This window comes from Ailuropoda melanoleuca, chromosome 9, assembly GCF_002007445.2.
Source record: "Ailuropoda melanoleuca isolate Jingjing chromosome 9, ASM200744v2, whole genome shotgun sequence".
NCBI lineage: Eukaryota > Metazoa > Chordata > Mammalia > Carnivora > Ursidae > Ailuropoda > Ailuropoda melanoleuca.
Genome location: NC_048226.1, coordinates 84431130 through 84458060, shown reverse-complemented (window position 1 = coordinate 84458060; position 26931 = coordinate 84431130). Strand labels below are relative to the sequence as shown.

Below are 26931 nucleotides of genomic sequence, written 5' to 3'. Positions count from 1 at the left end.
CTTCTGTTAGCTGTGTATATGTATTTTTTCCACAGTGAAAGAAATTATTTTCCTTTCCCAAAGAAAAATGTCTTAAAATTCAGAACAGACGAGAATCCTACCTTTTATGGCTTTATGTAAGATACTGGATTATAGACCAACATGACAATAATTTTTAAAAATACATTTAAAAATTAAGAACTTTGGACTTGGAGTTTTTTATTGGTGCTTTGCATTTTATTTAAAATGTAAGTACTTTCTCAAGTCTTACCTGATTAACAGTGTTTTTTCATTTCTCAAGATAGAGGCCTGCATTGACAAGATTGTGTATCATTATGAAAGAAATCTTAGCATTACTCCCAAGTTGCTCTTCAGTGTTTGGCACATTACTGTAAGGATGACGTGCAAGCATTTATGAAATTGCTCAGGACATTGATGGCTGCTTACGTCATACTTTATAGTGTTTGGCCTAACTCTAGGGGGTAGAATGAAAGACAACTTCTAATTCAGTTTGGTGGAATTTGCCACATTTCAGAGTAAGAAAATAGGCAAATTTGATATTAACGTCAGATGATTTCAAAGTTCTTAAAAAAAAAAAAAAAAGATTTCAAAGTTCTTGCCTTCTGGTTTTCTCCCACCAAAAACTTTTTAGGAAGAAGAATGGTCAAGAAAATGAAAACATATTAATACAGTTTTTGTAGGAAATTACATATGTGTACACACACACGGATATGAGTGAAATGTTTGTACTTAGTGTAATATGCATAGAGAGATCAGGACAGAACTGCCCTATGGCAGTTGTTATTTGCCTGACAAGACTCTGTTCAGATTTCCAAGTTTCTGTCATCTATAAGAAGTGCTGGGTTTATTGAAAAATGTCCTGGAAACAGTGGCTTTCAATTTCAAAATGAGCTCTAAGCAGTTTTTTGGCTTGATGAGCTTTACTAGCAATTACTTCAAAAATGAAGAGATGATCTTTTTAGTATCAGATTTGCTATTTTGGGGGTTTGTCTTTAGATACTTTGTGATTTGAGTAGAGAACATCAATACTGGGTTTCCTGCTTTCTTCATGAGAGTTCTGTTTCAAGTAAGCAAGGTGGGAAACAAAGTATAACTGCTAGTGAGGACAGGATGGACAACATTGACCTGAGAGGAGAGAATAATGCCTGTTGTAGTTTTCATATAAGCATTCCTTGCCTCTTAAGTGATTGGGGCCATTTAAGCTAGAAATGCTATAACTGAGGGTAGAAATCAGAAGATGTTTCAGGGCCTCTCAGTGATGGATTGATTGATTTGAAATCATAGAATTTTTGACCTGAGGGGATCTGAAGCATCATTTCAGATCTGTGTTCGCATTTTAGGGCCCAGGCACCTGACTTGCCCAAGATCACAGAGCAGACTGGTAATTTAGCAGAGGTGTTTTCCCCACTATGCCATTCAACTTAATTGCACTGTAAATAATACGACCATTTTAAGACTTTGTTCCAGGATTTTGAAATGTAATTTGATTTTTTTTTCTTTTGTAATTTTATAGGAAGTACTTCTCTTCATTTTTTAGCTCCTTCTTATCAGCCCTACATTTTAATACTTAAAAATCAGTTTTTTGAGGGAAGAAACACTATCAGTAGTTTCCCTCAAGAACAAAACAATATTCATTCCTCCATCCAAATTGAACATCTACCAAAATCTTCAAAAAACAAAACAAAACAAACCATGGGACACCTGGGTTGCTCAGTCGGTTAAGTGTCTACCTTTGGCTCAGGCATGATCTCAGGGTCCTGAGATCAAGCCCCACATGGGCTCCCTGCTCAGTGGGGACTCTCCCTTTTCCTCTAGCCCCCCCACCTCAGTCTTGTGCCCATTCACATGCTCTCCCTCCCTCTCCCTCTCTGTCTGAAATAGATAAAATCTTAAAACAAAAACAAACCAAAAAGCCTACATAGAAATAAAAAGTATCAGAATTATTTTTCTAGGTGTTCTGTGCATTTAGCAGCCTTCACTGTGCTGCCTAATTATCTTTAAGCTGACTTCTAAGAAAACAAAACACCCTAGTTCATCAAAGTGTACGTTTTTCATTTGCTAATAGTTTTTTTTAAAAACTTGAGGAATCCACAGTCAATTGCCTGACTGGTTTTGATGTCATCTGCGACATAGTTCAGGATGGTTATTTGCAGCAGATGTAATTAGGTGATATCGATCTTCAAGGCCAAGTTTTCTTCCAGTGTAAATGTACCCTAAACTGTTCCAGTTTTCTTTACTGATAAAATAAATGCCTGAGGTTCACTCCTTTTCTTGCAACGCCCCTGAGCAGATAGAGCTGGCTGCCCTGGCAGGATTCCTTCCCTTCCCTCAGAGGTTTGAGCCCATCCAGACTTTGTAATAAAAGACGCAGGAATCTGTAACTTGTCCTTTGTGGAACCTACCTGTGTAAAATGCTTTGAGGGGGAGAATAAGGGATGCCTACAAAAAATTAAGAAATGTTGGGCCATGGAAGTGTCCAGATCTGCATATTCCAGGGAAGGAAGTGGATTTCCAGCATAAAATCCTTACTTTTCAGGCTGTATTGTTCTTTCCATGTCTAGTTTCTGTGTAGTTTTTATGACAAAACCTCATCCTCCTTAGGAGCTCTTACCTTTCTTTTGCTTTTAGCAGTGCTATATATCTGTTACCGTATCACACAGTAACAAAGTTGAAGATGTCTCAAATAGGATTGACGATAGCGGTTTCATGGCATAAAAGGTGCCTAATACAGTGTAGTGTATCGTCTGAACTCTGTGAAATTATAATTGTTCCCATATGAATTTCCTTTGCATAAAATTTATATCATATTTACTTACCTGTTGGGATAAGTCTCCTCAGAATCACTACTTGATTGATGGCACTTTATTTACTTATTCTAATATTTGTTGAAAACCACAAAGCTTAATATTTATGCTGCCTAAAATTTGCTGTAGCAACTTTTCTCTTTTGTTTCTCCTTTTTAAACATTATGGTCCTCTTTTGAAATCACAGTTCTTGAACAAAATTAAGTATGTGTAGGATTTTTCTTACCCAGAAGAATTTACATGTTACTTTTCATTTATTTTAAATTCTACCTAGAAACCATAGCAGTTCTCTAACCCTAGATGACAGATTTCGTCCTGTCAGTCTATTCCATTTGATGTCAGTATCTACCTGGAGTGCTCTGTTGGGGAAAAGGGAAAGTAAGAAAGAACTCTGGTATTGATTTGCTCTCTGATCTGCTATTGATATGGGATAAGGTATAATCTAAGATCAAGACCCTTATTTTGGAGATAAAAAAGACTTGGGATTCATCAGAGAAACTGAAAGAACTTGCCTCTAGTCTCTCAACTACTTTAAACCAAATTTCTACACAGTCAGTCTTCTTCTGGTCAGTATGTGTTTTACCACCTGTTGCTATCTCTAGGGTTTGCTTTTTCCTTTAATTTTTATTTTTTAAACAAATACCTAGTAGAGCAACACAAATATAAAGGCGTTTAGCAACACATTTTCCTCCTCCTCAGTAATAAGTTTTGAATCATGTTTTTTTAAGTAGTTGTAGGGTTTCTTACCATATTTAAAACCTGAAAGTAATAAATTTGGCAGGAGAATTTGTTTCAAATGGTACGGTTCATAAGGGCTCATGGAGTGCTATTCAAGAAGAAAATCAGGGAAGATGAACACAGAATGAATGAATGTGGAGTAGTTACCAAGAAGGAATCAAAAGGAAGATTTAGGGCCAGAAAAAATACTGTTTTGGGAATATTAAATTTTTAGTAGATGTCTAATATTAATTTGCCAAGAAGAACAGTGTAATGGGGGTGCCTGGGTGGCTCAGTTGGTTAAGCATCTTACTCTTGCTTTCAGCTCAGGTCACAATCTCAGGGTCCTGAGATGGAGCCCCTGATCAGGCTCCACACTCAGTAGGGGGTCCGCTTCTCTCCCTCTGCCCCTCACGCAGTCACTAGCACTCTCTCTCTTCCTCTCTAAAATAAATCTTAAAAAAAAAAAAAGAATGGTATAATGATAATATTTTTTCTAATTACAAAACTCGTTAGTTCATTCACTGACATTTACTGCTTCCAGGGGCGCCTGGGCGGTTCAGTTGGTTAAGCCTCCGACTCTTGATTTCAGCTCAGGTTGTGATCTTAGGGTCATGAGATCAAACCCCACATGGGCTCTGCACTCAGCTTGAGGTGCTGTCTCTCCCTTTCCCCCCCCCCCCCCTACGTACATGTGCATGCTCTCTCTCTCATATAAATAAATAAATCTTTTTTTTTTTTTTAAAGAAAGCATTTACTGCTTCCATTACAATTTCTAAGTATCTATGTTAAGATACATCTTTAGGGGCGCCTGGGTGGCACAGCGGTTAAGCATCTGCCTTCGGCTCAGGGCGTGATCCCGGCGTTATGGGATCGAGCCCCACATCAGGCTCTTCCGCTATGAGCCTGCTTCTTCCTCTCCCACTCCCCCTGCTTATGTTCCCTCTCTCGCTGGCTGTGTCTATCTCTGTCAAATAAATAAATAAAATCTTTAAAAAAAAAAAAAAAGATACATCTTTAGAGTAGAGGGTTTGCCAGTGGGCCTGGGTCATTAGATGGCCCCTTGACATCATAAACCTTTCCCTCTGCATAGGTTCTGGAGCAGTTAAAAAATTTATGGATAGGGGCGCCTGGGTGGCACAGTGGTTAAGCGTCTGCCTTCGGCTCAGGGCGTGATCCCGGTGTTATGGGATCGAGCCCCACGTCAGGCTCCTCCGCTATGAGCCTGCTTCTTCCTCTCCCACTCCCCCTGCTTGTGTTTCCTCCCTCGCTGGCTGTCTCTGTCAAATAAATAAATAAAATCTTTAAAAAAAAATTTATGGATAAATGTACATACTGACTTATTTCTTTATTATTTACTTCTTAGGAACTTCACATGACTGGAGGTTACGGTGTGGTGCTGTGGACTTGTACTTCACACTTTTTGGCCTCAGTAGACCTTCCTGCTTGCCCTTACCAGAGCTTGGGTTGGTTCTTAATCTAAAAGAGAAAAAAGCTGTCTTGAATCCGACCATAATTCCAGAGGCCATAACAGGCAACCAAGAAGCTGCGATTAATCCAAGTAGTCACGCACAGCTAGTTGGATTTCAGAACCCTGTAAGAATCATATGCATTACAGAAGATGCAGTTTTATTATATAGAGCTATCTAGAGAAGAGAATTGCTTTTTTTGACTGGTGAATTTTAAAGCCACTAAGAGTTTCATGTGCCACTTAAAAAACCCAGCTAGCTGACAGTAGTTTAGCACTTTACAGTTTAGAATGTGCTCCTGACAAGCTATATAGCTGCACGTGACAGATGATGTGCTGCCAGTCCATTTACCCCTTGTGTCCTGACATGGTGTTTTTGTGCTTGAGTGTTGAATTTCTTCCTTGAGTAGTCGAAAATTGAAATGAAGAATTTAATCTGGTCTGTATATGCTGTTGGCAAACTGTTTTGAGGTTAAGTCACACACAGGGGCCCTGACTTCCCCCCACCCCTACTGTGTCATACCTAGCACAATTCTAAGCATATGATAAGTGCCTGGCAAATGCTTGTCGAATTAAATAAATAACAGTGAATGGTCAGGTAAATGAGTAAGCTGCTGATGTGGGAGGAGATGATGCATTACATTTTTATTTATGTATGTTTGTCTGTGTTTGCCTTTTAAAAGCTTTTATTTCTAGCTATGCATTAGAAAATTACCAGACTTTTTGTAGAAAGACCTTTAAGATACATAACAATCATTTTACTGTAATTCAAAGAAAGTTTTCCAGAAGTGATTTTCATATTAATAACAAAATGTCCCCAATAATTCCTGCTTCATTTTTCGCCAATATTTAGACCAGATTACTTGCCTGGCAATTCCCTACTGGTGTTTTGACACTTGAAAACTGAGATTCTCTTTATGCTAGTTAGTGATAATTACTTTAAATTTGTTTATTCACCTAGATTTTCTGGAATATAGCTGTACTTATTTGTTGTAAATTTGAAATGTATCCTAGAGTTTGGGTTATGAAGAAGTAAGATGATCTTTCCATAGGAATAGTAGAGTCTCATTAATGTGCTCTTTCAAATCTGAATATTTACAAACTTGTAGAAATAAATATGTTTCTAATTCTTGCCCATATATGTTAACTTACATTCATTCTTGGAGTCTTCAGGAGAAGAAAAAATGATACTAAAAGATACATTCTTTTGGGAAAGCCCTAGAAGTTCCTCCTACCTCCCCCAAAAAAGACCAGCAGACAGGAAAAGGTGAAGTTTATTTTAAGCCCATTGCTGATAATTTTTAGGCACTGGGCATGTTCTAATCTGCATGGTTGCTGTAGCTAGTAGTGTTCAGCTATAATATGAGCTACTTGTCTTCAGAAATCTAATTTTGATCTTGAATATTGCCGCAGGAAGATGATCACCTTGCCAAGGAAGCCTCATGTAATATGTCAGCTCATCATCAGGGAGTGAAGAGGAAGGCTGATACACCACTGGGGTCCCCACTAGAACCTGGTCAAATACTGGAGAAGAATGAGGATAGCAGTAAAGTCAAACTCAAAATCAGAGTAAGAAATACAGGTTAAACCTGTATTAATAGTGTAGGATATTCACCTTTTTGTAAATCTTTTTGATACTTCCAATGGTTTTTCCTTAGCAGGAACAGATGGGGCAGACTGAATCATAAAAGAACCCAAATGTCCATTTAAGATCTTCCATCTGATTATTTAACTTCTATTATCACATACTTCTTCTCTGTTTGGGGGAGGAACTATGTGTGTGTAGTCTACTATGGCTCACTCCCTCTCCCCACAACACAGGAGTAGATTTTAGTTGCTATTTCATTTCCAATAACATCCATTCAGCTTCTTTTGGAGGCTGGACCATTTAATCTTTTCTTACTCTTAGTACTTTTTGAGAAAAAGACTACTTTTCCTTTTAAGATGTGGGGGTATGTTCTGTGGCCTCTCTGCTACCTTTCCTAAGAGCTAAGATCCAAATGTAAAGCGATGTAATTGCTCTTTTTCTCCTTTGTTTTGTGTATGTGTTTTAGTTTTCAAATTCTCAAGATGAGGAGGAAATTGACATGGACACTGTTCATGATAGCCAGGCATTTATTTCCCATCATTTGAACATGCTTGAAAGGCCGTCGACTCCAGGTAAGATTCGTGTGCAGCAGTCAGGAGGTGATGAAGAGAGTTCTCTCATGGTACTGCTGTTCTGTTGCTTTATTTACAAGTGAACAACTATAAAGTTTATAAGTAGCTAGTATAAAATACTAGATTGTATCAGATTATAATGCATATTAGCAAAGGAATAAAATTTTTTAATGGATTTTTTAAAATTGTGTTTTATCTTGGTCCTTTTTAAATATTTGGCATGCTTCTGGATTTGTTTTTTTTTTTTTTTAATTCATTCAACAGATTCCTACCAGTAGCTTTAAGGGTTTTTGTTTGTTTGTTTGTTTTCCTTTTTTTTTTTTTTTGGTAGTGGACTTAACCTCAAAATAAAATACTAGATCTGTTTTCATGGGACTCGATCCCAGGACCCCGGGATCATGACCCAAGCTGAAGGCAGACGCTCAACCAATTGAGCCACCCAGGTGCCCCCAGGTCTGTTTTCTATTTAATAATGTAACCATAATTTTAAACTCTGACTGAAGTTAATGCCTCCCACAATACCACTTTCTCTTTTTGCCTGCCTGTTTCACATATTATTATATCATAGATTTTTGCATGTATCTCTCAAACATATCATAATCTTTCCTTTTGCAAATAGTACCTGAGACAGTATTGAGTTGATAGACTATAATATACCTTATTTTTTCTTGTTGGTAGGTATTTAGGTTGTTTCAAGTTTTTTTGTTTTTTTTTTTTGTTACAGGTAATTCTGCACTGAATATCTTCATACAAAAGCTTTTGTTTCTTTTTTGTCAAATTATATTCTTAGGCTAAATTTCCGAAAATATGTTATTGGTGAAAAGATTAATTTTAACTGTATTATGAGATACTTACCTTAAGAAGATTTTCACAGTTCTTGATATATTGTGCCATAATATGCTTTTGAAGAGTTAATATCTAGTTTATGTCACCACCATTTTATAATTTTCAGAGATAAAGCATTGATGCAACTTGCATGTAAGGTGTGAAATATAATAATAAAATAAATATCAGTGAACCTGCTCCCCATTCTAACTTGTGTCTTAGGCTCCATGCCAGGGTCATTCCCTCTGTGCCTCTCCTGGTTCTATTCACCTGCTTTTGCACTACAAGTAAATACTATCTTCAGTTTCCTTTTTTACTTTTTCTTAATCATTCTGTTGCTTTTCTTCATAGTGTACCACATAAATACAGGATTTCCTTGCACTTTTTTTTAATTTTATGAAAATGGTATGATACCAATATGACTTTTTTCAGTCAATATTATGCTTCTAAAGTTCATTCCTGTTGATATGTAAGGTATAATTTATTAATTTTCATTTATCCTTTATCATTATTATATGCATAGTACTGTTTTATAACCAGTGTGATAACTTAGAAGATACTTATTATTTATAAATGATAAATCAAGTTTAGTTTTTTTAAAGTAATCTCTATGCCCAGCGTGGGCTTGAACTCATGATACCAAGATCAAGAGTCACATGCTTTACTGACTGAGCCAGCCAGGCACCCTCCAGTTTACCTTATAATGCATTTTTTATTGGGAATATGACTGTTTTTCTTTTCTTCTCTTTTTTTTCCCCCTGGGTATTGTTCTTGTTTTCTTTTTATTAGAAAAAAAGAGATTATTTATACCCCATACTGGTTGTGTTTTTGAATTATTTTTTTCTTTTTTCCTTTCTTTTAAACTTGCTATATCTGTGCAAAGTCCCCCTTACCCACCTTGGTCTGCTTTTTATTAAATTTTGGTTTTGAGACCTAAATTATTTGTCACTATTTAGTAATCTAGGATAAGCTAGTAGAATTTGAGAACTGGCTTCAGGTAGACTATGAGCCTAAAATACATTTGAAAACTGAAAGGTCATGAATTCTTTGGCTTTTCTAATCGTAAGAGATCTTAACAATTATTTATCTTTTCAGTCCATTTTACAGATAAATAAACTTAAGAGAGAGAGATTAGATCCCTTGCCCTAAATGACACACTCACGTAATAGCTAACTCAGGGCTAGACTGACCTTAGAACTTTTCCATGTGACAAATGAAGGAATTGAGACACAATGATTTAAATGTCTCACCTGAATTACCTAATTTGTTGATGATTTGGAATCAGAACCTAGGTCTCCTGATAGCTCCTATAATGCTGTTCACTTTATGCCATTAAATTCCTGTTTGAAATATCTTCTGTAACCCCTACGTTATTTTGACCTATTTGTTGAGTAAGTATTATAATGGAATTTATTAACAAATTTTCAGGGGAGCAGGGGAACTTTACTATATGCAAAATTTCACATATATAATATAAAATATGGTTTCTACCTCAAATATAGAATCCAGTTTATATATTTAGCAGGCCAGTCACACGTCACTGTCTTTCTTGAAGGTGTGTTGTTCTTAGACTTAAGCATATAGGAACCATGACAAAGGATTAAAATCAAATGGGCTCTTTAGTAGTTAGTAGTATTCTTTTTATTATTAGAATTCTGTTGAACTGCTTCTGGTTTTAAGGTTAACTTATAAAAACATGTCAGGCTTTTTTCTTCTTTTGGTAAACCAAGAAATAAAACCTCTTTTCCCTCTTCTTTGGCGTTTTAGGGCTCTCTAAATATCGGCCAGCTAGCTCCCGATCTTCTTTAATACCCCAGCACTCATCGGGCTGTGATGGCATACCAACCACAAAACCTCAGTGGAGTATGGAACTCGCACGGAAGGGAACAGGTGAAATTATTATTAATATTATTATATTTTGCTCAAGAACAAATCTGCAAACTTTGTAAAGTTTATTGACTTAAAAAAATACATGAGAAATATAGATATAGGGACTTGCTTTTCTTGCAACACATTGACTTTGTATTATCTAACATAAAGAATATTTTATTTATTTAGTTTTAAGTAGGCTGTGCACCCAGCATGGAGCCCAACGCAGGGCTTGAACTCACGACCTTGAGATCAAGATCTAAGCTGAGTTGGTCATTTAACCGACTGAGCCACCCAGGCACCCCTAAGAATATTTTAAACTAGACTTTTTACTATTTGAAAATAGTGCATTCCTATTTTATGAAACTTGAAAATGAGAAAAGAGTAGAAAGGGGGAGAAAACCATCCCTCATTATGCCATTTAAAAATACCCATTGTTGCTCTTTTCTTGCAGTGATTTTTCTTAGAATATTATAACATTAAAAATGCCAACTTCAGTAGACACCGTCAAATCTGTACCTTTCGTACTTTTACAAAATGCAAAAGTCAACCACTTCTCCTTCCCCTCTCCCCCTTAAAGTTTTACGATTGGTCATCCATGGTAATCCTGAAGACTAGATACCATACTAGAAAACTAAGATGTTCTGTCTTTTCAGTTATTAAATACTAATTGGGCTTAAGTTTATGAAGAATAGTTCAGATGTGTTTGTTACCTATTTCATTTTACATTGTCTTCTTACTCCGTTCTTAGTTGCTTACAAAAAAAAAAAGATTGTAATCTAATTAACGAGTAAGCATTCAGTGCTGTTGAGCAAAGAGTCAGTCCTCAAGTTTTGGAGGAACAGGGAGTGAAAAACAAGGTACATAAGCAAAATCATTTTTAAGGAATAGTTTTTCCAGAAATCATTGGTCAGATTTTAAGATTCAAACAGATCGATTTTGCTTATATAAACCATGTTTTTATCATATAAACAAAAGTGTAACTGTTCATAGATTTGAAGAGCTTAAGGATCAACTGTGATTAATTCAAACCAAAGCAGCATCTGAGAATATTTTGGTATTGAGACCCCAGACTGTTGCTTTCTTATATCTCTCTGCGCGCTGCTCTACGCATTTACTGTGATAGATTCGTAGAGAATTTATTTCAGAAAGAAATCAGCTGGAGACCTTATCACTTACTTTGAAAAATGAATTTTCACATTTCTTGGCCTTGCCAGTTTTGTATTCTCTTGGTTTCATTGTTTATTTTGGTGTAATTTTGTTTTATTACCATTAAACTTATTAAAATTTTACTAGACATGAAAAATTTCCCACATTTTTAAAAGCGATGAAGCTCAGAGTATTTCAGACCTCTTGATATAGTTTGAGAGTGCTGCTTCTGCCTATTGAATGAATTCCTATGGTAGAAAAGAATCTGAATTTTTTTTTTTTTTTGGTGTTGTAGCACACTAACCTACAGAGTTAACACCTGTTTGTGCCCACTAATATGCCTTTGTCATAGTACCATATTGCTTTAAAAAACTCATCTACTTTTTTGTGGAATCTCTCTGTACAGTTTTTTAGTTCTCACGACATCATGTGGGGAGACTGGGGAGGAGATACAGGGCTAATGGTGGGGAATAGGAAAGTATTAAAATTTTAGCTTTGGTTGCTAGGATCTTTTTATGTCATGAGGCAAAATGTATACCAGTATATTATTTGGACTAATCTGTAAAACTTAATTGTGAATGTATTTTTAATGTGCCTTCATAATTTTCTTTAAATGTGTTTATGCTATTCGACACCCTGTGTCCAGTGAGCAAGTCTTCAAATTCAGTAGTGATATTATTAGAATTTAGAAAACCTTCATTTTACAAATGGTAGTGTTCCAGAAGATGATTTGTATATGTATTTATTTTGGAATTCTAAACGTGGTTTTCCCATAAACACATCATTACATTTGATAGGTAACTCAAGCTAGTCAACAAAGTTAAAATCCCTTTTAATTTATACCATACATGAAGAATAAAAGTATCAAATCTAGCTGTTGTGTGTAACAATGTTTTTGAGAGAAGGGGCACTTAGAGCTCCATCTTTTGGAATGTCAGAAGCACAACTTCAGCCTAACTCAAAGTTCACAGTAAAACAGGCACTTCCTCTCTTGCTGCCTCCCAGAAGGAGCCAGGGTCTCTTGTGGTGGTGGCTAGCCTGGCCTGAGGCTGTGAGTGGAGGGCTGAGGAGAGGAGGCATAGAACCAGTGTGAGGTTAATTCTCTAGGGGATTCTAGATTAGCGTTCACAAATGAGCCTTGTTTGGAGCCTTATTCAGCACATCCAACTGAGGCATCTTTTACTTGGTCTATAGAAGTCTTGCAAAAATTTTTGAAGTAGTTTACTAAAAAGAAATTATACATAAAAATCTGGATTTCCAGCTTCTCTTGAAAAAGAGGTCCTCTTAGGCAGGGATATGCCTTCCATTTTGTGGTATGCTTGGAATTGTGCTTATTCATTTATGCTATCTCGTTCAGTCCAAGGCTTTTGAGATTGGGAGCCCTGTTTCCTTTCTTTGAGGCGAGGTGAATTCTGAGATGGCTCCCTTAGAACCAACAAAGCAGATGATAATTGAGAACTGTAATATGTTGCAGATATCATCTGGTTTGGGGGGGAGTGGATAGAAAACGAATGGGTGTATAGGTAAAATAAAGAAGAAGTGGAAACTGTTAAGTAGTGGACAGGTCATAGTTTCCTTTTTGTTCTTTTTTCCCTCCAGTTTTCTCTTTCCTTGCGTATGATAGAAGAATATTTTAGGGATGATATGTGTGGTAGGTTAAGCCATTTGGGGGAAGGCCCTACAGCCTCCCATGTCCTGTCCACCACTGCAGCTGCCCAGCTGCCTGATGCAGCCTGTCTCCCAAGTTGCTACAAGGCTTGTGGTGATGAAGCACAGAGAAGGAGTGACAGGCACAGGGGCAGAGGGAAATCCCTAGTGGTTTCTGTGGGGAAGAAAAGAAGGAGAGTTCCTACAGTTTTGCTTAGCTAGGGCTGCTGTGTTATGTAACACCTTCTTGCATAAGTCAGAAAAGCACTGTTCTAGGGCATGAAATCTCTCCCACTATATATATAATCTTGAGAGTACTAGTTCTTTCTTTTGAAACTCTAATATGAAAAACAGACTTTGATTTTTTTTTACTTAAATTTTAATATAATTTTACCCTTTATTTCTTATAGTGATCTAAAGAATCCAAAGACCAGACTTCACACTTTTCCTAATAAAAACTGCAGGTTTTGTGTTAAGTTTAAACATTTACCTAATGTGAATGAATTTAAGAGAATTAGCAGGTTATTGACTGTTACTAACACTTTAATCAGATGGGCTGAGAAGCTTCCACATTAGCCTTATATTAAGTACCTCTTTGGTTTATTTTGCATTTGTTAAATTGACTGCAGCTAAAATCCTTATCCGTAGTGTATTTTACTAGATCTCTAGGAAAGCTTTTATGCTGGATAGAACAACAGAACGGAGCGTTTGTTTTGTTCTTTTCATATCACATGAAATAGGAAAATACAGCATTCTGAATTATATATATCTTTTTTTGATATTATGTGCTATCTATCATAGAGACATATATTTCAGGTCACTAAAAGGGCTTTCTTTAGCTTTAAAATGAGTGGTGCCTTACCTTGGGTGGGCCTCAAGTTCCCAGGAATCTGTAGACCCCTGAAATGATATGTGAAATTATATGTGTAAATGTGCCATGGGGATGGTAATACATGCATTTTTCTCAGTAGAGATTCTTTTTTTTTTTTTTTGTAAGATTTTATTTGTTTATTTGACAGAGATAGAGACAGACAGCCAGCGAGAGAGGGAACACAAGCAGGGGGAGCGGGAGAGGAAGAAGCAGGCTCACAGTGGAGGAGCCTGATGTGGGGCTCGATCCCAGAACGCTGGGATCATGCCCTGAGCCAAAGGCAGACGCTTAACCACTGTGCCACCCAGGCGCCCCTCTCAGTAGAGATTCTAAACCTGACCTCATGCTAGTGTGAAAGTTAAGTCCTGTGTGTCCCAAATCTGACTGTTAATACAATTCCACATGGGAAGGAAATTGTACTTTCTTATCACCTTGGCTTAGACCTGGTAAAAGTATCCAGGAAGGAGAGAGATTAGGCAAACAAAAAAATGTATTTTGTCTGGGGCCTGGGTGGCTCAGTGGGTTAAGTGTCTGACTCTTGATTTTGCCTCAGGTCATGATCTCAGGGTTGCGAGGTTGAGCCCTGCGTTGTCTGGCTCAGCAGGAAGTCTGCTTGAGATTCTCTCTCCCTTTCCCTCTGCCCCCCCAACATGCACATGTTCTCTCTCTCAAATAACCTCAGAAATATATATTGTCTATAGTAAGTGAAAACTTAAGAGCTAAAGGGTGCTGCTGGTGGTGATAGAGTAACATGAGGTTTTATCAGATGTTCTGTTGCAAACACTATTCTGGTGAATATTTTTGTATATGCAAAGGTCTTTGCACATATGCATGAACACATTTGTGGGATAGATTTCTAGAAACGAATGTTCTAAATCACAGAATATGGGCATTTAATATTTTCATGGATAGTGTCAAACTGCCTTAACTTCTCCTTTTTGAAAAACACTTTATTATGGAAAACTGTGAAGGAGTCAGACCTTATACTATAAGGAACTGCCGTGTATCCATTACTCAGCTTCTGCAGTGATCAGCTCATGGTCAGTCTTGTGTAATCTATATCCTTAACCATTTCCACCCTTATGAACTATTTTGAAACAAATCCCACGTATCATCACTTTATTCATGAACTACTCAGTAAATATCTCTAAAAGATGAGGACTTTAAAAAGTCATAACCACAGTAACATTCTTATACTTTAAAAAATTAATTTTTTTCATATTTTTAAATATCCAGTCACTAAGTTTCATTTGACTTATGCCATTATTCTAATATTTATTTTTAGCACTTTATTTTTTGAATCATTATCCACATAAGGTCTACACATTGCAGTTGGCTGATATGTCCTTTACATCTTTTTAGATTTAAGTTTCAAGTTTACCTTTTTCTTTCCTTCCTTTTATAATGTATTTGTTAAAGAAACCAGGGTTTTAATCTGTAGTTTTCAAGTCTGTGTTTTGTTAATTCTACACCATGGTATAATTAACGTGTTAGAGTCCTCTTTATTTCCTGTAAACTTGTAGTTGGATATAGAAGCTTAATTGTATTCAGGTTTATAGGTGGTGTTGTGTTCTTCCATCTGGAAACATACAATGTCTGGTTGACTTAAATTCAATTAATTAACATATTATTAGTTCAGATGTAGAGTTCAGTGATTCATCAGTCTTATATAATATCCAGGGCCCATTACATCACATGCCATCCTTAATGCCTATCACCCAGTTACCCCGTCCCTCCACCCACCTTCCCTCCAGCACCCCTCAGTTTGTTTCCCATGATTAAGAGTTGACTCTTTTATGAGATTAGCCTCTAAGAAGTTTCAGGCCTAAATCCATTATTTCACTAAGGGTTGCAAGATGGTGATATTCTTTTTTTTTTTTTAAGATTTTATTTATTTATTTATTTATTTATTTATTTATTTATTTAGAGAGGGTGTGTGCACCTGTGAGCAGGGGGAGGGAGGGACAGAAGGAGAGAGAGAATCTCAAACAGACTCCCTGCTGATCGTGGAACCTGATGTGGGGCTTGATCTCACAACCCTGAGATCATGATCTGAGCCAAAATCAAGAGTCAGACATTCAATGAACTGAGCCACCCAGGTGGCCTGCAAGATGGTGATATTCTAATTCATCTTTCCATTTTTATAAACTGGCTTATTTCTATAAAGAAAGTCCCTCTCATCTATTATAACCCAGTGGTATAAATTATACAGGAGGAGAAAGATAATGGCTTCTCTTTTTATTCAGAAATTTCCCAAATAATGAGTTGGCTAACTAGCATCCTCCAATGGTGACTAATTATTTCCAGTCCATTAGTTATTGTTCTTATCATTATTCAAATTGTCCCATCTTTGGACCATGAGAACCTCTTAGAAGTTGACTCTTGGGTCTATTGAGAAGAATTTAACTTCCTTGCAATTATACCAGATATTTCAGGTTCATCTTGTAAATATTCTTTTTTTTTTTTTTTTTTTTTTTTTTTTTTTTTTTAAGATTTTATTTATTTATTGGACAGAGATAGAGACAGCCAGCGAGAGAGGGAACACAAGCAGGGGGAGTGGGAGAGGAAGAAGCAGGCTCATAGCGGAGGAGCCTGATGTGGGGCTCGATCCTGTAACGCCGGGATCACGCCCTGAGCCGAAGGCAGACGCTTAACCGCTGTGCCACCCAGGCGCCCCCATCTTGTAAATATTCTGCCCAGCTCAAAATCAGTCATTTGTCCTAGGAGCCCTGTTCCTAGAACCTTTATCTTTGGATCCAGCTAATCCATCTTATTAATAGACTGAATACAAATCAAGAGACATGCAAGATTTATAATCAGTATATCTTTAATGCTAAGTATAAGACCACTAGACAAGAGATTGGATTTTGAAGTGGTTATAAGTATTCTTTGGAAAAGAGTGTACCCAAGTACACTTGGTTGTCCATTTGGCAGTTGCCTCTGGTAGGAAGTACAGTTTCCAATGTAATTATTGGTTTTTCTGCAATCCAAGTAGTTTGGCAGGTGTTTAGGATGATGAAACTTCTCTCAGTGCAGAAGAGCACCTCAGACTCTCAGTAGTGCAGACAGCCAATTGGAAAGCTCACAGTCTGTTGTTGTACACTGACTAAATCATGAGGTAGGATCTGAAGGGATTTGTTCATGAGACTTTAAAGTTACTTATCAATTCTCCTTATCACTTGGCTCTGTATCCTGTTAGGTGTATGGACCTATTTTCTCGTATTTGTAGAATTGGAAACATACTCACGGAATTTATTTAAAATCTAAATTAAAATCTTACAGTGGTGTATTTGGCTGATACTCTAATTCAGATATCTCTCAAAATTTTTCCAAATACTGTCTTGGTACCAATTATTGCAAAAGATACAGAGCCCTAAACTTGCTCTGTATGTAAATAATCTCTGTAATTAGCTAATGCATCATTATTAGTGTTATCTTTACCAAAATATCATGAATATAAAACTATAATTCTGTAGTAGTAAAATATGAATAAGCTGTGAGGACAAGAATTTTGATTTATTCATTTGTCCTGAAATATTGGAACAGTGCCTGACACAAAAGTACAGTAGCCAGCCAGTACTAGTTGAATGAATGGTCTATAATAGTGTCTGTGCTTATCCCTCTCCCTTCAAAATTTGTGACCTTCAGATTGCATTTAGTTGGACTAAATTCACCGGACATCCTCTCTAAAAGAAACAGAACGAGATATTTCTGTTGTATGAATTCATTCATTCGTTTAGCAAGCTTCGGCAGGGGTAGGGAGGTGAGATGGACAGGGTGCTGGATACCGGGTGACACACTGGGACACAAAGATGAAAGAGACGAGCTGCCTGTTGTCAAGATGCTCCAAGTGGAATGAAAGAGACTCACAGACAAAAAGCTGTGCTGCAGGGTGCACTGGGCTGCGTGCGGCTGGGCGGAGCCGTTAGGAGCACAGACGCTGGACACAGGCCGGTGCCACCTTGGGCAAGTCACTTAAGTTCTCTGTGCTGTAATTTTCTTTCTGTATTATGTTGTGGGAACATGAAAGAATGAATTCTTCTTGGGCAGTTTGGGGAACACTTCTTAAAGAAATGACATTTGAGCTGAGTTTTAAATTATTAAAGAGCCTAAAATGTTTCTTCCTTCCCTTTTGTGTACTTTAGGTTACCGTTTAAACATTACTTCCTTGCAGAAGTTTGCCTCTCATCCCCCCCCACTAATTTAAGTCTCCTGTTGTCTTCTGGTTCACTCTGGGTTTCGTCTTTTTATTATTTGCTTGTACTTATTCAGATCTTTTCTTCTCAGCTAGTTTGTAAATGGCAGGAGGACTGAGATCTGTCCAGTTCATCACTATTTCCCTCAGTTCCCATATAGTTCCTGTTACTTGTTAAGTGAATTTGTGAGTCAGACAAATAAGGGAAGGGCATTTCAAGCATAGGAAGAAGCATTTACAAATTCACAGTTAATGACGGGCTACCCTTGAGTGCATAGAAGGTGATAGGGGAACACAAGGCTGGAATGGTAGTTTCAGGACAGATTGTAAACTGTCAGTGAAATCACTGCTGAAACTGATTTTTAGAGAACTTCTGTGGTGGTGTCTGTTTTGGTAAGAAGCATGGTTTGGGGCTAGTTTGGATCAAAATTAGTGCTGAGAATTTACTTTAAAAGTCCATTTTAGTGGAAAGCTTGGTTTTTTAGCTAGTTTGCATAAAACCTGTATTTTCAGAAACTGCTGCATTTAATTAAGTCCAAGGAGTTTGGCTTTTATTCTGTTGGTAGAATCGAGTGGTTTTTTGTTGTTGTTTTTGTTGTTTTTAGAACCAGCTGAGTTTTTAAGCAGATGATTACGGGTAGCTTTGTTTTTAGGACGATCACTACGCAGCAGGGTCTTCCAGCCTACACACTGTTAACATTTTGGGCATGAGAATTTTTTGTAGGAGCTGTCCTTTGCATGGTGTGGTGTCTGCATCCCTAGGCTCTACCCTTGGGAGGCCCATATCTCTTCCTCCTCCAGTCCTACCCCAGGTGTGACAACAAAGATGTCTTCACATATTGCCAGATGACCTGCGTGGGGCAAAATCAGCTTCTGGGCAGCCGTGTAAAATATGGATTTGAGTATAAGACAGTTGATGCCTAGGAACCAGTTCACGGGAGACTAGTACACTGTCCAGATGAGGTGAGGTCCTCTGAATTCATACAGCTGCAGACAGCATAGGGGCAGATGAAAGAGATATTTGTGCGTGAGAACCAACGAGATTTGGTAACCACCCAGATTTAGAAAGGCGGGTATCTAACATGATCCTTGGGCTTTCTTTCTTAGCTGGCTGCATGTATAGCAGTACCATCAGTCCAGAGTCCTACAGAGAGACGTCTTCCTTGGTGTGTGGCCCAAGGATTGCAGCATCAGGAGGAAGCAAGAAATTGTTGTATACTAGAGTCTGAGGACTACTGCTGTAGGTTCCTGAACTGATAGAAGGTTAAGTGGAAAGAACTTTCTGAAATATTTGATTTTTTTTTTTTAGGTGAGATAAAAAGAAAGAAAATGCATGCTGAAGGTTAACAGCAGAATCTGTTCAAGAGCACAGATCTCCTATTTCTTTCTTTCTTTTTCTTTCTTTCTTTGTTCCTTTTTTCTTTTCTTTTCTTTTCTTTTCTTTTCTTTTCTTTTCTTTTCTTTTCTTTTCTTTTCTTTTCTTTTCTTTTCTCACTACTCTTGTCTTTAAGTAGAGTTTCCTTTGTAGATTCACTGCCTTTTCTGGTTTTCTTAAGTGCACCGAATCTACTTCAAGAGTTCACTTTTGCGTATCTATTCCCAAGAAATTACCTTAAGGAACTATCGAAATGTGATTTTTGCTATGCTGTCATTATCAGTAACTAGCATATAACATGCTTCTGTGTGTGTAAGTGGTTCTTCGGGTGGCAAAGATAAAGTACTGCCATTGCCCTGCCCAGTACCTTAGAGTCAAGCTGTAGTTGAAGGAGCTGCAGTTGAAGGATGAATGTGGGTCTTAACTTATCCACATGTAATCATTATTATCATTTCATAGCACTTTAAAACATAAATGCTAACTTTTAAAAGATGGTTTGGTAACACACTGGTATATGTCGTAATTGGTATAAACTGTAAGAATTGAAATATTCCATTTCCTGGTCACAATGGTGAACTCTTCATCTGTGTGTGACTAATGGAATGTCTTATTTAGATACTTCTCCCATTCCTAATTATTTCCATGGACGTGTTAAATACTTATGAGTCCCTCTTTTCTATACTGTCAGTCAACTCCCTCTTACTTTCATTTCACTTTCCTTGTTATGAACAGGAATTCATTTGGGTGTTTTTAATCTTGAAGGTAAAGAACAATCACCTTTGGAGATGAGTATGCATCCAGTTGCAACAGCTCCACTCTCAGTGTTTACTAAGGAATCTGCATCCTCCAAACACAGCGACCACCATCACCACCATCACCATGAGCACAAGAAGAAGAAAAAGAAGCACAAACATAAGCATAAGCACAAGCACAAGCATGATAGTAAAGAGAAGGACAAAGAGCCTTTCACTTTCTCCAGCCCTGCCAGTGGCAGGTCTATTCGTTCTCCTTCTCTTTCAGACTGAGAAGGGGACAAAGGAGACTTTCCTTCAGTGTCCAGAAGAATATATATAACTAAAGCTTTGTCCTCTGTAAGGAAAGATAAAAGGAAACAGACAAAAAAATAGTTGCCTTTCTCATAGAAATTCAGAATCCATGTAAGTTCTAAACATTTGATTTATGTTATTTATGCAATTGAGATTTAGTTAGAAAAATGTTTTATAGTTCTGAATAAACCATTTCATCCCATTTCCTTCTTAGAACACAAACACACACACTCACACACACACACTCACACCAAACTTCATAAAGGCCCTCATATCCACTGGCAATTCCCATTCACATCATGGTCTTCATGTGTACTGCCAAAATCAATTATGTTTTAAAGTCTTTGATGGATATTATGGGGCAAAGTTATGTTTTAAACAAGCTACTGCCAGATTTGTGGTGAAACTACTATTTCCAGTGAAATATTATATAACACTATTTGGAACTACTGAGAAAAGACCGAGGCTTTTCTATAGGAATCTTCTGTATTACACAGTATTGTTTGTGTTAACCGTAGAGCCTAAACATCAGAATTTGTGAACAGGAATACATGGTATTTTCTTTTGCCCTGAAATACTGAAATTTCCAGAAGCAGCTCTTTTTAAAAAAAAATGTTTTTGGATAGTGTTTTTGATAGTGCATTTGGGGATTATGATGTTGGAATTTAATAGAATTCTCAAATTCACAGTTCTCAAATCAAGATGTTTAAATTATAAGTTCTTTTTTTCATTAAGTATAAGTGAATATGTTCATATATAGAATATGTTTGCTAAATTTGGACAGTTTACACACCTAACACATAATCTAAAATTATTTCTGTATAACACAAAGTCTGATACCTTAAAAAGGTGTTTATATGGTGTTTACTAACTCAGTCATAGACAAGTCAGCCCTCATGTGCATATACCAGAAACATTTAAAAATATATGAAACATTTTGGTTTCATACTTAAATAGTTTGTGTGTTTTTGTTTTTATTTCTGAGTTTGCCATGTGCTTTATTGTTTGTTTGTTTAAAATGTTTTTTATACCTGTTCTATTTTTATCGTTTCTCTTACCATTAATTTGACAAAGTATTTCTTCCGGAATAGATGTTTCAAAGGGATCCAATAATGTTGGACTTTTAAATATACTTTTAGTTGTGTTTAACTTGTTTAATAAATAACTTTTTAAATTGACCATTCTACCTTTGTATCTTTTTATATCTTTGTTACCCTTCTTCTCCTGTATGTATATAATGTACCTGTCCACAAAGCTCTCTGCAAGCCTTGGGGATAGGCAGGATTTGAGCTGGCCTTGCTAGGGAGAATGATTTCAATAGAGATGGGGAAAGTTCTCTCAGTAGAAGAAACGTGTCAAAAGTATGGAGGAAAGCAAGGGGATGTTCAAGAGTTGTAAAGCAGTGCAGTTGACTTGGAGTCTAAGTGCAAAAGGGAATGTGATCAGATGTTGAAGGGCCTAAACAACAGTTATTTCAAGATTCCGATAAATTCAGTGTTGGCCCACTGAAATTATTTTTGGAAAATGGATTATTTTGTGTTACAGTATGTAGTATGATACCATATATAGAATTCCCAACTTTGAAAATAGTAAGGATATATTTCAAAATAACTATTAGTGTTGTAGGAAGATGGTGACAAATAATAGCTACCTATATAACTTAAGGACGACTTGTATATCCAGGATTGTACGAGGAACTGTATCTTACCTATGTCATTTCTAAATTGGATATTTATATTGGATGTTTCTTGGGAGGCACGTTTTTTTTTTGTGGCAAGCTTTCAGTTTTTTCAGCTGATGGTTAGGAGCAGACAACACAAGAATTATTCATATTTTTGAAATATGTAATTACACACAAACAACACAGAGTTCTAGTGTAAGTCTCCCCAGTCTCCTTCCCCAGAAACAGTCACTGTTGACAGTATTACGTGTGTCTTTCCAGAGCTAGTCTGTACATACATCTATACAGTAGGGACATTTTTTTAACAAATGATAATTTGTAGAAATTTTTAATTTTGATATAGTTTACCTTTTATGACTACACATTTTGTGTCATACTAACAAAGGTCTTTCTTATTCCATGATTATAAAAGAATTCTCCCATTTTTTTTTATTGGTTTTAAAGTTTTGTGTTTTTAGGTTTCTGTCCAACTAGAATCCATCTGGAATTTATTTTGATAGAATATGGGAGGTAGAGACCCAGCCTTTTTTCTTTTTTTCCCCTTCCAGAATGCTACCCAACACTATGTATTTAAAACTCCATCTTTTTGGGGTGTCTGACTGGTTTATTCGTTCGAGCAAGTGACTCTTGGTCTTGGGGTTATGAGTTTGAGCCCCACATTGGATGTAGAGTTTACAAAAAAAAAACAAGTTAAAACAAAATAGAGCTCCTGTCTTTTCTCTCTGGATTTCAGGTGTTGTATTAAATTCCCTTATTGTTGGGGTCCGTTTCTGGACTTGGCGGCTGGTTTTGTGGATCCGTCTGCTCATCTGCCAGTACTATGCTGATGAGATATTGCAGCACCCGCTGTTTTGATATGGTAGAGCTAGTCTCCCTTTATCACTTTTCATAATCTTTTTTGCTGTTCCTGTGGGTTATTTTCTTTTTCTTGTTGACTTACTAATTTACATACAGTAAAACTCACTTCTTACGTACGTTTTTATGGGTTCGACAAATGGTTGGGCTTGTATCTCCAACCACCAGTTTCATCACTGCAGAATTCACTCGTGCTGCCCCTCTGTAGTCAGCTCCACCACCCAATCCCTGCCCTCCACTGGCAGATTTTCCATCCCTGTAATTTTGCCTTTTTGTAGATTTCTTTTTCTACATAAATACTAGAATCAGGCTTTTTAGTCTCTCCATGAAATTGTTTTCGTAGTTGGTATTGTTTGTGTGTTAAGAGTTAACTTAGAATTGGTATCTTGATGTTGATTTGTATTAGTGATGTCAATAGTCCTATCTATTAGAACAGTATTTCTTTTTAACTTCATTATAGGGTAGTTTATGTTTGGTATTCTATGAATGATGTCTTCTCATTATAAGGTTATTTTATGCTGATTTTGTGCTTACCTACTGCATTAATCAGGGTTCTCGAGAAATATATGTGTGTTTCTTATAAGGTATTGACAGTTTTGGAGGCTGAGAAGTTGGACGGTCTGCTGTCAGCATGCTGGAGACCCAGCAAAGCTAGTGGTGTAGGCCAAAGGCCTGAGAGCAAGAGAGCCTACAGTATAGATTCCAGTCTGGATCTGAAGTCCTGAGAACCAAGACATTAGGGCAGTAGATCCCTGTCCCCGCTCTCTGTCAGACAGAGAGGGGACTCAGCCTTCCTATGCCTGTTGTTCTGTTGAGGCCCATCCACAATGCCAAGGGGCTGTCTGCTTTACTCATTCCACCAATTCAAATGCTAATCTCTTCCTGAAACACCCTTACAGACACACCCAAAAATAATGTTTAACCAGCTATGTGGGCATCCCTTGGCCCAGTCACGTTGAAAAGCATCCATATCTGTAAATGATGATAATTTTATTACCTCTTGTCTCATGGTTTGTAAATTCAGTTTTCTAATTTATTTTTTTGTCTGACTTCATGCTGACTTGGCCTTAGAGCTGCTGGAATGGCAGCTGTCTTTGATCATCTTGCATCGTGCTTCGCACCCTCTGTCTCACAGGTTATGGATTTGTGTTTCACATTTCTTCACCTTCTTTGAAGTTGAAGTTTACAATATTTATTTCTCGTCTCCTTATTTCTTTTGGGTGATTATCAAGGAGAGAATGAAGAAGCTACCTTACTACCAAAGTCTTACAAAGCCCTGAAAAAGACATTTTGATGAAAGTATCATCCTTCCATTGAAATCCTTGTCTGATAAATAGCTGGAAAGCTACTTGGTTCCCCCGTGTTCCTCTTCTAATACATCTCTTTATGTTTCCAAACTTTTACTCTAAATAAATGAAATTTCTTCACAACCAATGTGCTCCAGCCCAAGTGGGACTGTCCTTCTTTCAAAGGTCTCGACTTCTGGCATCCTGCCTTTGAGTGTAAGCTGGACTTTGTGACTCACTTTCAAAGGACAGAGTATGGAAGGGGAAAATAGGAACTTTCCAGTTAAAGCTGACAGATGCCTCATTAACCAAGTGACCATGGTAAACGGCACTAGTGGTAAGTATGTTAATATGCTCATTAGTATGATGTGATGAGAAAGGCACCTCTGTGGGTATAAAACCCCACAATGCCAGTCTATCTGGATAATCATGAGAAAAACATCAGACAGACCCAACTGAGGAACACTATAAAATTCCTACGGTTGCTCCTCAAAGCCATTAAATTTATGAAAAACGAATGACAGAGAGACTCCCACCAGAGGAGATGAGGGAGACATGACAACAATGCAGTGAGTTTTCCTGGATCAGATCCTGCAACAGAAGAAGAACATTAGTGAAAAAGCTAGTGAAATCCAAGTACATTCTGGAGTTTCATTAACGCACCGGTGTCAGTTTCTTAGTTTGGTGATGTTCAACCTTAATGGGAAACTGGAAGAAGGGTATGTGCGAATCCTTGCGATAAACGAAGAGGTGCTCTTAGAATTGTAATCCTTCTAGGCTATGAGCGTGTATTTTGATCATTTTTATAACCTAAATTATTTACTTTTTGAAGAGAGATAAAAATTCATTTTCCTCACCTCAGGATTTTAGAAGAAAATGTACACACTTTTAACAGAGGAATATTTGGAGAGAGGTCAAAGGGAGCAATGATAAAGACCCAAAGGGTGACAACTGTAAAGTTTAGGAGCAGAAATATAAAAGAAGTTCTTAGAAGAAGAGAAGCGCAGGTTGAGGGGCTAGCCTTAAAAAAGGAGATTTTTTTTTACTCTAATTAGATATTGTAAAAAAAAAAAAAAGGATTTTATGATTGGAGATGATTGAGAAACTGCATATTCCCTCTTAGAGTTTCACTTAACCATCGGAGGCCTCTCACAAGTTCAAAGAATTTCTGTAGTAAAGAAACCTGTTAAACACCATATTTTCTCCAAACTTACCTGACTGTGGAACTTTCTTCTGTCACTTCTATGAAAATCTAAGGAACACCTACTATAATTTTGGATAATGCTATTTTGTATGTGTGATTTTTAATGTTACCCTGGTATTTATACTATTTGGACTATTTGATCACTGAAATAGAGGTTTCTCAACCAATTATTTCTCAACCAATTATTAGAATTTATTGTTCCTTACAGGTCAGACCTTACTTAAGAATATCCAGACCGTTTTGGGGCGCCTGGGTGGCACAGTGGTTGGGCGTCTGCCTTCGGCTTAGGGTGTGATCCCGGCGTTGTGGCATCGAGCCCCACATCAGGCTCCTCTGCTATGAGCCTGCTTCTTCCTCTCCCACTCCCCCTGCTTGTGTTCCCTCTCTCACTGGCTGTCTCTATCTCTGTCGAATAAATAAATAAAATCTTTAAAAAAAAAAAAAAGAAAGAATATCCGTACCATTTAATAAAACAAAATGTAATTATTGAGAACCTCCTTTGTTCATCAGAGTATTGTGGCTTTTAAAGTTTCTTGGCAAACAATGGTCCTTAAAAACATTTTTTTAAACTCTACCAACATGACTTAAACATAGTAACTGAATGGTGATACACCCAGCACTGTTTTTGTTTGTTTGTTTTTGCTAAAATAAACATTTCTCTTGGGTTAGCCCAGTAACCTCTAAACATTTTGGTTGTTTACTTCATTAGTTTAAAAAAAAAAAAAAAAGAGTGCACATATCTCGTGTGTATATTTATAAAGTATGTATTAATACATAACAGTTTGGTCTTGGGTGGTAGTTTTTAAATCTGTGCTGACAATCTTTGTCTTTTCATTGGTGTATTTAATGTCATTCACATTTACAGTAATTATATAGTTTATATAGTTGGATTAATAGCTACCATATTCATCATAAAATTATACAAGGAAGGATAAAGATGAAATAAATTATTTGTAAATGTCCTGAAGTTTGTGATACCTTCATACTATTTAATATCTTAAAACCCAATATAAACTTTATTCAAGGTTCATTAGTAATAAGCATTTGTCAATTTGTATTTCAAATTAATAATTTCTTTTTCTCTTCTCCAATCTGATTAGGGGCTAATAAAAATGTCCTATATATTGTGCAATATTCTAGGTACTTCTAATGCATTAACTAACTTAATCTTAACAGCAACTATATGACATAAACAGTATGATTATGATGAAGAAATTGAAGCATGGAAGAGTTAAGGTAAAGGTCACACAGCTTGTAAGTGGCAGCATTTGGATTCAAACCTAAGAACTTGGCTCTATTTGTTACCACTTAGACTTGTACTGTCCAGGATAGTAGCCACTAGCCACACATGGCAATTTAAATTTAAATTAAGTTTAAAAAATAAAAACTTAGTTTCTCAGTGTCACTAGCTACATTTCGAGTTTAATAACTTTATTTGGGTGGTGGCTACCATGTTGGACAGCACCACTCTAGGATATTTTCATCAGTCCTATTGGACCGCGCTGACTCAGGCAACTGGTCCTCGTGTTTCTGTCTTGTGGTGTGGCTTTGGTAGAGCTCATGCTATGAAGCAAGCATTAGCTTAGCTCTTTTCAGTTGTTTGCATGTGCTTGCATGATTGGTATTGTCTTCAATCCAGTGTGTTTTGTAGAAATCTTTGAAAGACCATTGTCTACTTTGTGGTGTCTGGTTTAGTTAAAATCGGGTAATATAACCCATAAGTCCATTTAACTGGACACATATAAACTGCAATATGTCAAGATAGAGGAATGAGTGAAG

At 36.9% G+C, this 26931-nt stretch overlaps 1 protein-coding gene across 3 annotated transcripts in view; it reads left to right on the top strand.

Moving 5' to 3' along the window:
- Window positions 1-21304, top strand: part of TAF2 (TATA-box binding protein associated factor 2) — a 90976-nt gene extending 69672 nt beyond the window's left edge. Inside the window, exons 23-28 of one of the 3 annotated variants that reach the window (XM_034668557.1) lie at window positions 4888-5117; window positions 6403-6558; window positions 7044-7149; window positions 9742-9864; window positions 18813-18968; window positions 19843-19935. In XM_034668557.1, the coding sequence (XP_034524448.1) occupies window positions 4888-5117; window positions 6403-6558; window positions 7044-7149; window positions 9742-9864; window positions 18813-18934 (737 nt within the window). In that variant the 3' untranslated portion in view covers window positions 18935-18968; window positions 19843-19935. Of the gene's footprint in view, window positions 1-4887; window positions 5118-6402; window positions 6559-7043; window positions 7150-9741; window positions 9865-18812; window positions 18969-19842 lie in introns of all 3 variants that reach the window. The other 2 variants (XM_034668556.1, XM_034668558.1) reach the window with 2 other exon arrangements.
- Window positions 21305-26931: the final 5627 nt, after the last annotated feature.